This window comes from Schistocerca americana, chromosome 1 (assembly GCF_021461395.2).
Source record: "Schistocerca americana isolate TAMUIC-IGC-003095 chromosome 1, iqSchAmer2.1, whole genome shotgun sequence".
NCBI classification, from domain to species: Eukaryota; Metazoa; Arthropoda; class Insecta; order Orthoptera; family Acrididae; genus Schistocerca; species Schistocerca americana.
In genome coordinates this window covers 814473185-814488272 of record NC_060119.1, presented here as the reverse complement: position 1 = coordinate 814488272, position 15088 = coordinate 814473185, and the positions used below count along the sequence as shown (strand labels likewise).

General features: G+C 42.0%; 1 protein-coding gene across 1 annotated transcript in view; it reads right to left on the bottom strand.

Moving 5' to 3' along the window:
• Positions 1-245: 245 nt before the first annotated feature.
• LOC124594351 (glutamate-gated chloride channel-like) overlaps positions 246-15088 on the bottom strand; it is a 180465-nt gene continuing 165622 nt past the window's right edge. The window contains exon 11 of the mRNA XM_047132721.1: positions 246-641. Within this exon, the coding sequence (XP_046988677.1) occupies positions 246-641 (396 nt within the window). The remainder of the gene's footprint in view (positions 642-15088) is intronic.

Genomic DNA, 15088 nt, shown 5'->3' with positions numbered 1-15088 from the left:
TGTGAGATACTAGTAGAATGAGCATCTCAAGAATTCGTAGGCCATCAGAAAACCTTATTTCCTCTGCGAAGATAAATCGAAACATTCGATTGATACTGTATTCCAAAATACGCTAGAATAAAACTTTGATTACTATAAAATACTTGTAGCAAACGCATCACAGATATAAGATCGTGTAAAAATTTAGAATCTTAAGTTCCAGGAAACTAACGCGGTCCAGATACGACTGCAGCAACAAGGCCCCATTAAGGTTCCTCCTCAGTGAATAAGTAGGTGTACCAGTAGAAACAGTTGAACAGGGTGAAGGCGATTGGGAAGGTGATTCGAGAGATGATGTCTATGCGCGTAGCGCGGGAGGGGAACTTGGCAAGGAAGACGCAGCAGCAGCAGTTGGCAGCCCTGGCCTGGAGCAGGCTGCCGGCACTGCCCGAGGACAGGAGGTTCAGGTTGGGCCTGCGGGGCTCGGCCGCCTCCTCGCTGCCAACATCGGACTGTAGGTCTGCAGCGCTCCTGTGTGCCGGCGGCGCAGCCTGGATCTCGCACTCCTTACTCGACACCGCCTCTCGCCCGTGCTGCTTCTCTGGTTTGGTTGGCCCCACACTACTCATCACAGATGCGCCAGGTTGATTCGCTGCTGCCTCCTGCAACAGAAATTGTTATCGCTCACTTAGCCGTCGGCAGCTAACGTTGACGTACACGCGGACGCGATATCCGATCTCACGAGATGCAGGGCAGTTGGCAGAGGGGGGCGATGTGCTTAACGTGATTTTGCGGTCTCAGCGCTCTCTAGCGACAGTTGTCGGCTTTACGCGGGCCAGGTTCCTACGTTAGCTTGTAATATATCATTTCTATACAATTTTCTTGTTTGTAAAACCTGCCTAGCGAGAGTAGGAACCAAAGACAGTACTCAGTGACTGCCTTCATAATAGCAAACAACGGTTAAATAATATCTCTGGGAGAGCATGATCGTAGCAATTAAGACTAAGATTATTGGGGTTTCTTCTGTTCTGGGCTTGTTCATGACAGAAAACGGATGCTTGAATGAGCTATTAAGGATATGTTCATCATCACTGTATTAGTATGAAAGAATTATTCTCATCAGAGACAAATAAATGAATTTTCGACGACGAAGATTTATTATCTGAGACTCAGCTAAAACACATTATTTCTGTTAGTTGTTGATACCTATGAAGAAGTTTCAGATTTTACTTGAGTGAGGTCGACTCGATACTGACGAAAATTCCACGAATCTGCAACCAATGAGATAGGGACAACTTCGTTCAACAAGCGGAAAAAAGAAAAGATTCTTTCCAGATCACGCTGAACCAGGACAAAAATAGTCTGTATGTGATCAGAATATTACATTAAATTTCACATACAAACATTCAGCTAACAAAATACAACATTTTAAGCTGTGTTGAAACGCACATTTTCTTCCTTGTCTATGCTCCAGTCACATTGTTCTTTCTGTGGTGTAAAAACACAAAAAAGTCAGTACTTTGAACACAAAATAAGACAAAAAGGAAAGATACATATCCTGTCAGTAAGGACACCAGCTTATAAAAGTTCGCTAAATCGAACAAACTCACTCATTATGGAGAAACTCTTACATTTCTCGCAGCATGAAATACTACAGAAATTATTTTTGTTAACTTCGTAAGGAAGTCTCAACCTTTTGGAAATCGCGAAGGTGGAGAAAAAAAAACTATACCTAACAGGACTCGAATCCTATGTCGACCTAATCCCTGTTCTATATTGTATGGTCTCTACTACTTACAGTAGGGTGAAGCTTCCTAATGAATGACTGTATTTTATCTTACTGTCGTCTATAGGCCGTAATCACCGACATGTTATAAATTCACATTTAATTTTAACAAAACGCACGAGTTTTAATGCGATTATAACTAAATACAAAATTCTTTAACCTCAAATATGACGTTCCCCGTCGAATTACAACTAAAAGCCGTGCCAATAATAATTCGTTCTCGAGACATGCAATATCCTGGTACTTAGAAACAGCGCGGATTCATGTAATATAAGATATAACATAAAACCCACCGAATAGGGTCTTCTACTCAACACGACAAGAACAATATGACGTCTTGCTTACTGCGGGCCACAAGCTTTCTGCTTGTGACAAAGGGAGCGTTCATGCTTCCTGTTTATTCTACTTTACGTGACAGGTTGCCGAAACATCGCGCGACTTACACTAAGGTGACAAAAGTCATAGGATAGCGGTATGCACATTTACAGATGGCGGTAGTATAGCGTAGACAAGGGCTGTGCGTTGGCGGAGCTGTCGCTTGCACTCAGGTGATACATGTGAAAATGTTTCCGACGTGATTATGGCCGCACGATGGTGATTAACAGACTCTGAACGCGGAATGGTAGCTGGAGTTAGACGCATGGAAATTAAATATTCCGACATCCACAAAGTGTCAAGATTGCGCCGAGAGTACCAAATTTGAGACATTATCTCTCAACGTGCACATTGCACTGGCCGACGACCTTCATTTAACGACCGAAGGTAGCGGGGTTGCGTAGAGTTGTCAGTGCTAATAGGCGAACAACACTGCGTGAAATAACCGCAGGTATCAATGTGGGACGTACGGCGAACGCATCCGTTAGGACAGTGCGGCAAAATTTGGTGTTAGTGGGCTATGGCCATAGACCTAAGCGAGTGGCTTTGCTAATAGACATCGCCTGCAGCACCTCCCCTGAGCTCGTAACCATATCGGTTGGACCCTAGACGACTGTAAAACGGTGGCCTAGTCAGGTGAGTCCCCATTTCAGTTAGTAAGAACTGATGATATGGCTCGAGTGTGGTACAGACCCCACGAAGCCATGAATACAAGTTGTCAACAAGGCACTGTGCAAGCTGGTGGTAGCCCCATAACTGTGTGGACTGTATTTACTTGGAATGGACTGGATCCTCCGGCGCAAGTGACTGTAATGGCTACTTGGAGACATGTGATTTCAGTCTTTCTCGGCGTATTCCACTGATGAACTCTTCTCGTTTTATCAGCCGAGTGGTGGCGTCGTCTTGTCGCAACGTTTCAATGAGTTTCGTACCCATCATCTTCTGGCGAAGTGTCAGGATGCTGTGTTCTGCATATCTATATAGCTGCTTGGCCGTCATGTGCTACTGTAGGCCGGCCAATCACGTTCCTCCGGAAGGGGGTACCGCGTTGGTGACGGGGGAGGGGAGGGGAGAGGGCGCGGCGCGGACTGGCGTCGAGACCCGGTGGCTATACAATCTGTCTGCGGACGCCGCTGCCTTCAGATCGGAGCGTTCCTGACGTATTTTGTCAATTGTGGGATCCCACGCTGCACTGAGCTGAAAACCGCTATCCCTGTTTACTAAATTGTGCAGACGTATCTCCACTGCCTCTTTGAAGATCGAGTACCAGAAACCGATGGCGCTCCACACCTTCTTCGTTTTTTTGAAGACGAAGGTGTGCCCCTCGATAATGCTATGTTCTGCTACAGCGGACTTGTTTGTCTGTCCTAGTCGTACGTTCCTGATGCGTTCAGTACAGCGCTTGGAAATACATCGTTGTGTCTGGCCGATATATTCCATCCCACATTCGCACTCAATACTGTAAATGTCCGGCGTCTGCAGCCCCAGTTTGTCTTTGGTTGAGCCAAGTATATCTTTGACTTTTTTCGGTGCGCGAAAGATGGTCGTTATTTCGTGCTTCTTTAATATTCTTGCGATCTTGGCTGTTGGCGGTCCAGCAGCCATTCAAGGTCTTCATGGTCCCAAACAATGACGGCATATTTATGTACGACAATGAGCCATGTCACCGGACCACAATTGTTCGTTATTGGTTTGAAGAACATATGGACAATTCGAGCGAATGGATTGCTTACGCAGATCGCCCGGCATGAATCACATCAAATATTTATGGGACGCAACCGAGAGGTCAGTTCGTGCGCAATATCTTACACTGGCAACAATTTCGCACAAATAGACAGCTACAGAGGTATCATGGCTCTATATTTTGTGCAGCGAGCTTCCAACGACTTGTTGCGCATAGCTCAATATTTTTGCAGGTTACTTCCGACGACTTGTTGAGTCCATACCATGTCGAGCTGCTGCGCTGTGCCGGGTAAAATAAGGCTCGACACGATATTGGGAGGAATCCCACGAATTTGGCCACTACAGTGAATTTTGTGTTTCACTTTACGAAATGGCTCAAGATGGTTCAAATGGCTCTAATCACTATGGGACTTAACATCTGACGTCATATGTCCCCTATACTTATTTAACTACTTAAACCTAACGAACCTAAGAACATCACACACATCCACGCCGGAGTCAGGATTCGAACCTGCGACCGTAGCAGCCGCGTGGTTCCTTACTGAAGCGCCTAGAACCGCTCAGCCACAGCGGTCAGCCGAAATGGCTCCTCAACGTGAAATAGCAGAAAGTGACGTCACGAAACTCGTAAAGAGCTACGTCAATGTTAGCTACATCTTCCCGCTTGCTGACGGCTTTAGGTCGTAAAAAATTTAAGGACAAAAATAGAAGAAAATTTTCTTTTATTCCTCTGGAACTATAAAAGTAACAAGATTATTGCAAAATTGCTAGGCAAAAAAAGCTCTGCAGTAGGGTCGGCCACAGGATGCAAAAGTACATGAGTGCACAATGCGCATCACCCGTGCAGTGAGAAACGCAGCCGGTCTGATCACTACTGAGTACGCCTCTGAACTGCTCGGTATAGTGTGGCATTCCATTTAGCAATGTGGTGCGGCGCTATTCCTTCCACTGTTTGGTGTGACATTTTTCAGCCAGAACAACTTTGGAGATGTGTCAAAGAGTCGTACAGGAAGCATGCCACCATGCTGTACGAGGGCTATTCAAGAAGTATTCGACTTTTATGTATAAAATCAGTCTTTATTCACATACAATTTTTTGACATCAGTCACCTCCAGAGTAGCCCCCTTCAGCTTCTGCACATCTCATCCAGCGCTGCTGCCACTACTAGAAGCATCGCTGGAAAACCTATTTTGAAAGGTGCACAGTTGCTCTGTCGAATTATGCATAATGTCTTCCATTTTCTGAAATCTGCTCCCTTTCAGAGCCTTTTTCAGTTCAGAGAAAATCCGGAAGCCAATAGCTGCTAGGTGAGTGAAATAGTGGAATAGAGAGGCACAATCGACAGCCGCCTCATGTTTGGCCAAAAAACTCTGAATTAATTGAGAACGATGGGTGGATGCCTCATCATAGTGAAGGTACCAACTGCCTGTTGCCCACAAGTCTGGCTGTTTGCGTCTCACTGCTTCACGAAGGCGACGCAGAATTTCTTGAAGTACTCCTTATTGACATTAGTACCTTTTGTGGTGTCTCGTGATGGGCCACGTCTCTCGAGCCAAAAAGACTGTCAGTTTGACTTCCACATTGCTGCGGATCTGTCCTTTTGGGTCTCAGGTGTGATGGAGGCTTCCACTGCGGTGACTGGAATTTTGTTTCTGGATCGTACCCACAAACACAGGAGTCATCGCCAGTGATCACGGTGTTAAGAAAGTTGGTGTTACTGTTCATAGTATCCAGCATGTCATGTGCGATCTCTGAACGAGGTTACTTCTGCTCAGTCGTTAGTAACTTCCTAAAAATTTTGCGGAGATCCTCCTCATGTCCAAATGTTCCATAAAAATGGAATTAATGGATCCAATACTAATTTTAAATTCGTCTGCAAGTTCTCTGATCGAGATTCTTTTGTTCTGCTACACCAGAATCCTTCCGTAATCAATAAAAACCTCATTAGCAGATGTTGAGGGCATAACTGAACGCAATTCACTCTTCACTGATAAGCGACCATTTTGAACTGGTTATACCACTCCTTCATCTGTGTGGTTCCCATTGCTTCGCCCCCAAACACTTGCCAAATCTTGCGGATTGTTTCAACTTGAGAATAACCAAGCCTAAAACAAAATTTGATGCAATAATCTTGTTCCACGTTTTCAGTAGTTTTGTCCACAACACAAAATCCGACGACTACCACTTACACATGTCCACTTGTCAACGGCTAGCCAGCGACTGGTTTTTTTCACAGCCGTGAACAAAAGTCAGGCATGTGCTCTTTAAGTCTACAAACATAGGCCGCGCGCTTGCCCTGATACCACGGTTAGTTTCAACAATAAAAAATAAGGTCGGATATATTTTGAACAGTCTTCTAATAATTGGAAGAGAACTGCACCATTGCTGAATAAGTCGCTTAATAAAACGTGGGGATAACCAATCATTATATAACCAATCATCAGATATCTGTGAAACGGAGGATACATAATCATAAGTAAAAGCAACAGCGGTGCCATGACACATCACGAAAACATCCACGGGTTACAACTAAAGAACGCATAGCAGATGAATTGAAGTTGTACAACACGTACATAGCTGACAGAGGCAAGCTGACAGTTTTACAGTGATAACAGCACCACGAAACTGAATTCGACCGGTAGGCAGCGATAGTGGACCTTTTGTGGAACTACCCAGCGTCAAGTGCATGCGCTACAATTTTTTAAAGAAACATACACAGTCGCTTAGATAGAAAGATCCAGCAGACAATAAAATATACAGGTAACTGAATTGGTTGCTTATAGCGCCAGTGTTTTCGACAAAATTTTTAAAATGGTTTTACGTTGATAAAATAAGAGAGAAAGAGAAATCAGATGTTTACAATGCCCTCGTTCCACGATCACAAAAATTGTGGCCGGTGATCCAGATGACAACTTGATAAATTAAATACAGCGTTATTGTTGGCTTAAGAGGGCTAATATAGAAACGTACAAACTGGAATAATTTTATTTTGCATTTTGCAAATTACAACCATTCATACAGAACAACATACAGGAATACCAAGCTCCCTTTCGACCAAACCGATCGACAACGGATCACATTTTCAGTCTGAGACAATTGTTTGAAAAACGCTGTGAATATGATAAAGATAGAATGGTGTGTTCATCGATTTGCAACAGAATCCATTGTAATAGCCTATACAATGCACTGCGTGACTTCAAAATCCCTGAGAAGCTAGTGAGAATGGTGCAAACTTGTATGGATGAGTCAAGAGCACCAGGGCGTTTCCGAAGAGTCACAGCGAAAACTTTCGAGATTTAGAGAGGTCTAGGACAAGGCGACGCTCTCCTGTGTGTTGTATTCAGTGTCATCCCAGAGAAAGTAATAAAGGAATGCAGGCAACAGGTGTGGACTGGAGTACAGATGTATGGTAATTTCAACTGTCTCGCTTGCGCAGATGATATAATACTGCTAAGTGAATCAAACTACGAGTCGAAAGAAATATACCAGAAAAGGGGCAATTACGTACAGAAACTTGGGGTAAAGGTGAATCAATTCAAAACGGAGTTCGTACAGTCAGAAATAAGACAAAAGTAGCAAAAATTTCTTCAGATAGTGGGCATTAGGTTCAAGAGAGTTTACTGCTTCAAATGCTTCGGATCTTGGTTTAATAGCAATAACATCATAGAAATGGACATCAAGGAAAGAATAGCACTGGTAATGAAATACATGTATTCCCTCAGTGAGACGCTCAGCTCAAAATCAATATCAGATGAGAATACAAAACACAATGACACACTCAGCAGTCATGTGAGACGAGAAAAGGAAAAACTATTAATATTTGAAAGTAATGTAACGAGGAATATATGAAGACCGATCTTAGATAAAGGAGAATGGAGAAGGAGAAAGAATGAGGATATCTACCTCTTGATGCAACAGGCAACAATCCTACAGAAGCTGAAGAGCACAAAAATCCGGTGGGGGGCATGTAGTCCGTGTGCAAAAAGTAAAGCAAGTGAAAGAAGCACCTGAGGGAAACCCAAACACCAGACGCTCCATAGGATGACCAAACCAGCGATGGATGGATGACGTGGCGAAGGACCTGGCGGCCCTAGTGAATGAAGACGCCTAGAGGAACCAAGCATGAAACAAAATAGAATGGAGCCAGTTTGTGGAAGCAGCGCACGGACCTCAGGGAGTATGAACACTGAATATCTATGTATGTGTGTATGTACAAGTAAAATAATCTATTTCACTTTGTAAATAAATCTACAGACATATACAAGATAATCATTTACAAATTACATAATGAAAAAATGGGATATGAGAAACAAAAGCCCAATTCAATCTTTACACCTCTTATTTTGATACCCTAATGTATGTATTGTGAAAAGGTTGACAGACGTGACATGTTAAAATCACTAAAAATAAAACTATAGATCAGACAACCTGAAGATCACAAACAACTTGACATACGCAAAAATAGCCAATTATCAAATATGTAGAATAAGAACAAAGCATTGTGGCTAGATAGGGGCTGTGGTGTATCAAAATTACGTCGTCAATATGTCGTTAAAAATATCAAAAGACCATTGGCGATTAGAGTGCAACTGCTGAGTCAGTATTGAAAGTGGGTAATGCTACTGGTGCAAAGCTATATCTACAACCAAATCTACATAAATTCTCCACAAGCTAACATATGGTGCTTAAAGGAGGGCACCTTGTACCACTACTAGTCATTTCCTTTTCTGTTCCACTCACAAATAGAGCTAGGGAAAACCGACTGTCTATATGCCTCCGTATAAACCCTAATTGCTCTTATAGTGTATACGTGGTCCATACTCGAAATATACTTTGGTGGTAGTAAGACTGCTCTGCAGTAGGGCTACGAATGCTGCTTCTCAAAATTTTCTCAATAGTGTTCCTCGAAAAGAACGTCACCTTGTCTCCGGAGATTCACATTTGTGTTCCCGAATCATCTCCGTAATACTTACGTGTTTTTCCAACCTACGGTTAACGAATCTATCACCCCGCCTCTGAATTGCTTCGATGTCTTCCTTTAATACGACCTGCTGAGGATCCCAAACACTCTAGCAGTACTCAAGTGTGGGTCGCACTAGTGTCTTATATTCGAGCCCTTTACAGATGAACCAAATGTTCCTAAGTTTCTCCTAATAAAGCAAAGTCTACTGTCCGCCTTCCTTACTATAACTCTTACATACTCATTTCACTTCATATAGCTTTACAACGTTACTCCCAGGTATTTAAACGACGTGGCTTGTGAAATAACACACTACTAACGTTGTATTTGAACATTACACGTTTGTTTTTCCTCCTCATTTGCATTAACTTACTTTTTTCTAGATTCAGAGCTAACTGCCATTCATCACACCAACGAAAAATTTTGTCTAAGGCACCTTGTACCCCCCTACAAGCACTCTGCGAAATATAACATATAATTTTCTATCTTTCCCAGAATATCCAGTTCACACCCTTTATGTTCAATATGGAGGATATTCATTCCTCTGCCAATGGAAAGCATGGAATGCCATTCCTGTAACAGATGGCAACCCAATGCCGTATCATTTTTGCGTGTCTGTTCCCTGAATCTGATAGAAAAATCAGTACCTGGCTGTCCCACATGAACACAATCACAAGATACACGACTAATCGTGAGCACCCCTGACTGTTGGTATTTGCCTACCTCCTCAATCCCGCGGAATTACGAAAAAACAATTCGGGTCTCTTCCCACTCGGAAGCCAATTTGCATCCTTGCATTTTTGAAGGTGTGTGCAATTTTTTCGCACTGTGAGCCCAAAAGGAAATGGAGGCATATTTAACACCATCGTTTGCTAACGGAGGCTGAGATTTTTGTGTGACAAGAACTCTTTTTTTCCATACATCACGTATAAATTTTTGAGGATAAGCGTTAGCTAATTTGACTTGCACGATTTTATCTATTTCCCTGTTCGTATTCTCACAATTTAGGTATACTTAGGCATTCAGTTAGTCATTAACAGGAAAGAGGCACTTTCTGTGCAAGAAGGTGACATGAATCACTACCAATTATAATGTCAGAAGTCGTAGGTTTGCGGAAAATGTCTAAAAATAAGCCTTCACCCTTCTCTTGAGTTTTTTAAATCGAGAAAAATAAGGCACCACTCTTTCAATAATTCCACCATTAACAGGATATTTTTTAATTTCCTTTTCACTTCCACGATATACACTGAAGCGCCAAAGAAACAGGTATATGCATGCGTATTCAAATACAGAGACATATAAACAGGTAGAACACGGCACTGATGTTGGCAAGTGTCTGGCGCTGTTGTCACATCGGTTACCGCTGCTACAATGGCAGGTTATCAAGATTTAAGCGAGTTATAGTCGTTGCACGAGCGTTGAAGTGTGGATTTTCCTGTACGACCGTTTCTCCAGTGTACCGTGAATATCAGGAATCCGGTAAAACATCCAATCCTCGACATCGCTACTGCTGGAAAAAGATCCTGCAAGAAGGGGACCAACGACGACTTAGGAGAATCGATCGGAGTGACAGAAGTGCTACCCTTCTGCAAATTGCTGCAAATTTCAATGCTGGGCCATCAAAATGTGTCAGTGCGCTTACCATTCAACGAACCATCATCGATGTAGGCTTTTGGACACAAAACTTTACGCCTCGCCTGGGCCCGTCAACACCGACATTGGACTGTTGATGACTGGAAACATGTTGCCTGGTCGGACGAGTCTTGTTTCAAATTGTATCGAGCGGATGGACGTGTCCGGGTATGGAGTCAACCTCATGAATCCATGGACCCTGCACGTCAGCAGGGTACTGCTCAAGCTCGTGGAGGCTCTGCAACAGTGTGGGAGTGTGCAGTTGGAGTGATATGGAACCCCTGATACGTCTAGATGGGAATCCGACAGATGACACGTACGTAAGCAGGGTACTATTCAAGCTGAGCACCTGCATCCATTCATGTCCATTGTGTATTCCGACAGAGCTGGGCAATTCCAGTAGGAAAATGCGACGCTCCATACTTCCAGAATTGCTGCAGAGTGTCTCCAGGAACACACTCTTCCGCTGGTCACCAAACGCCCCAGACATGAACACTATTGAGCATATCTGGTATGCCTTGCAACGTGCTGTTCAGAAGAGATCTCCACCCCTCGTACTCTTACGGATTGATGGACAGCCCTGCACGACTCATGATGTCAATTCCCTCCAGCACGTCTTCAGACATTAGTCGAGTCCATGCCACGTCGTGTTGCGGCACTTCTGCGGGCTCCTGGGGGTCCTACACAGTATTAGGCAAGTGCACCAGTTTCTTTGGTTCTTCAGCATAGAACGATGGTGCCATCTAAGTGACAACAGTAGACGGCAATGTTGTTCTTAACTGATTCGATATTTGCAAAAAAGTACTCTCTAGGTCATTAATGAAAATGTCGGCAAGGATACCCAAAAGGCTGGATCCCATGGCACGTCTATCTTTTTGGTAATAGATCTTATTACTGAACGTGAAAAAATGAAAGGGTCACGGTAAACAATATGAGCTTAGTCGGCTCACAAATTTCACCAATACTTAGCTTTCTGGACTGCAAAAGACTTTTCCGTATAATTTCCTAAGTTTCACGTATAAATACTTTCTGTAAACGATAGTTATATTGAAAGATGCAACCATTGATTGCTCTGGCACAGAAGAAACTTTATGACGTTTAGCCATCTCATAATTATTATTTACATCCCGTGATTAAGAAAATGTGAAAGCTCCCTTTAGTTTAGTATAACAGGAACTGTTTATATTATCAGTATGGTTTCGGCATCGACCCACTATCGGCCTGATTGGAAAATTAGTCTTATGCAGATATAATATTGTCTGAAGCCTAGACTTTTTAGGATTTATCATACACAGGCTTTTCTTGGAATGATCCGATGCAAGCAAAAACTTAGAATTTTTTGCAGAAGTTTTAAAAAAGTTAATAAAACGCAAGCCTCGGATTTTTCTTGACTTCAACAATGTCATTGGACTAAAATAATTCAAAAGTGTTGGAAATATAATCAACATCAGAAATATAATCAACAGTATCACTGAGCTGCCTTTATCAGGCCTTGTGATAACAAAATAATTTTCGCGCAATTTAGGGCTATGTTTGTTAACAGAACCTTAGAAGCATGTCCTACATTTAAATACTTTTGAAGAAGTTTGCGTGTTTTAACAGTTATATAATCTGAAGAAATTTTGTAACCTTGTTCTGCCATCTTTTGATGATCTGACCACTGATTTCTGAAGTGAGATTAAAACGTAAAGCCGTGATCAATAAATTTTGAGGAATACTGAAGGAATACGAGACAAATAATTTCTTGGATCGCAGGTAAATATCTCTGCACTCATTTGTCTTATATTTTCTCTGCACTGTAGTTGTTTTATTTAAGTAATCTTCCTAATGATAATTTGTATTGGGAGAGAGGCATTGTTAATCACAGCATGCGCGTAAGCTACGTACACTTGTAGCGCAGAATGATCAACGTAGCGTGCGCCGGGCCTGTGTTACAAGTAAACACTTTTTGCTGCTAGACTTATTAATTAATACAAACTTGTACACGTCACCTGATGTGCAAATTTATTGACTAACCTTCAATTTCTGATATTATACTTAGTGATGATTCATGTCATCCAGTTAAACATAAACGTCCCTATTTACTATGAATGTTTAACAGACTGGCTAAGTTAAGACAGGGAAATAGGTACAGTCGTGCAAGTCGGATTGGCTAACGGTGATAGAGGGAAGTAAGTTCTTCTCAAACAAGAAATCTCGGCCTACGTTCGCAAACGAAAAGGCTAAATACACCCCCATTTCCTTTTTGGCTCACAGTGCGAAAATATTGCACACGCCTTCAAAAATGCAAGGGTACAAATGATCTCCCGCACTCGGAAGGGACTCGGATTGCGTTTTCGTGATTCCGTGGATGGGGAGATAGGCAAGTACCAAAAGTATGGGGTGTATAAAATTAGATGTGTACCTTGTGATTGTTGTTGTCTAGGACAGACCGGTACTGAGAACAGACACACAAAAATGATACGGCCTTGGGTTGCCATCTGTTAGAAGGAGGGCATTCCATGTATTCGATTGACAGAGGAATGAACAGGCTGCATGCTGAACATGAACTGAACATTCCAGAAGATACAGAAGTCTATATCACCAATCACATGGCCCCTTTGCAATACTGAATGAACAATTTCGCTCTAACAGCCATTGGTTGTTTGATATTTTTAACGACATATTGATTACGTAACTTTTGATATTCCTCAGTCCCTGTCCCTGCGCCTTGTTTTATTCTTATTTTATGTATTTATAAGCTGGCTAATTTTGCGTCTTTAAAGGTGTTATGATATTCAGGCTGTCTGATATAGGGTGTTATTTTAAATGACTGTAATATGTTATGTCTGACAACCTTTCTTCAATACATACGTTAGGGCACCAAACGAAGACCTGTAAATATTAACTTGTGCTTTTATTTTCTTAAGTCCCATCTACTTATAATGTCATATAGTTATGTTCTTTGCACTGGCGCTCAGAAGCCAACAGTAGCTCTGTATTTTAATTTCTCAACTTGTCATTTGGATCGATCTATGATTTTGCTGTCGTGAAAGGAGTATATTGTAAATTTATGTACGGTTTCAAAAATTGTGTTTTTATTTTACCTGGGGAAAATTATTTTAAAACTTTTGTCTGCCATATTGGCTCTATAAGCCACCAATTCCGTTATGTGTACATTTTATAGTGTTGGCTGGATCTTTCTGTCAACGAGACTTTACGTAATTCTCTAAAAAATTGCCACACATAAATAGCTTGTCATTTGACGCTGTGTAACGCCAGTGTGGGTACACCATTGCTGGCTACCGGCAGCATTTTGTTTCGTAGTGCTGTTATCACTGTTGCTGCCATGAGTCTGAGTCTGGCAGTGTATTATGTAACTTCACTTCATCTGTGCAACTCGATGTATCTGGTATGCTCCCTTTGCTTGTAACCAGCGGATATTTTTGTGATGGGGCTTGGCAGCGCTGTTGCTTTTACTTATCACTACGCATCTTCTCTTTCATAGATATCTGATGATGAGTTACCCTGAAACGCGTTATATAAACGTCATTCACTTCCCATCTGATGTCTTTTATTCAACATTTGTCTTTTATTCAAAATTTGTGCAGTACTGTTCCACAGGAAAATGTTCTTCAATTCCGAAGAATCGTTGTGTGTACGCTATTAAATCCTTTTGCTATTTCTTCGCGGTACAAAAGAATTCCACAAGTACAGTGGTTCTTTGCACAAAATGAAGCAGTCTGGCGACCTGTCGTCACAAGCCTTTCAGAATTAATGGTTATCACAGAACAGAACGAGAAAGTTCTCAATATGTATTAGGCAGTAGCATAATCGACTACAAATATGCCATCGAACGACAATACAGTACCACGCAAAGAGAAAGTATGGATTTTGCAGACGAAAGAGCAAAAACTTACAACGATTGACAGGCGATTTGCACGGGAATTATTGATTTGTGTATGAAGAAGCACTTTGTTCTAAATTTACATGCAAGGAGCACGTGATAAAATTACTGGTACGAATAGTAAATTCTTTGAAGTGGCAAACATTATTTACCGTCCTTTGCAACAGTTTTTGATGGGATCCGATGAAGAGTGTGGAAATGTTGCATACTAATGCTAAGTGCGTTGGTTAAGTCAAGGGGCATTACTGCAACGATTTCTCGATTTAAGAGTCGCAATTGTTGGATTTCTGAAGGAAAAAGGAAAGCAGGAACGAAAATTAGAGGATTGAACAGTTGCATTTTAAGTGGATTTAGCTGCACACTGACCTCAGTAAGACGTTTCAAGGTGAAAAACAACTTATTTCTGATTTTATGGCAATTTATTTAAAGCAATCCGCATTTAGGAAGAGACAGATTCTGACATAAAACACAATCCGTTTCCTTAAGCCCACTGGCGTTAAGGAAAACGCGAAATTTGAAGAATTCTTTATGGTGATGAAAGAATTACAAGAATAGTAGCTCAAACTTTTTGAGGACACTGCAGTCTTACGTTTTGTTTCTGAGCTGTCTTCGACAAGACCATTTGCCGTTGTTGCTGGGATATGTAAGACATGCTGCGGAGAACAGTTCAAAGCTCTAGTCGCAGCGCAAAGCGAATACTTCATTATATTTTACTCTTCCATCATTAAAAAATAGACGTGGCTCCGTAATTGAAGACTGAAAATTACCAACACGCGTAACGTTTTTG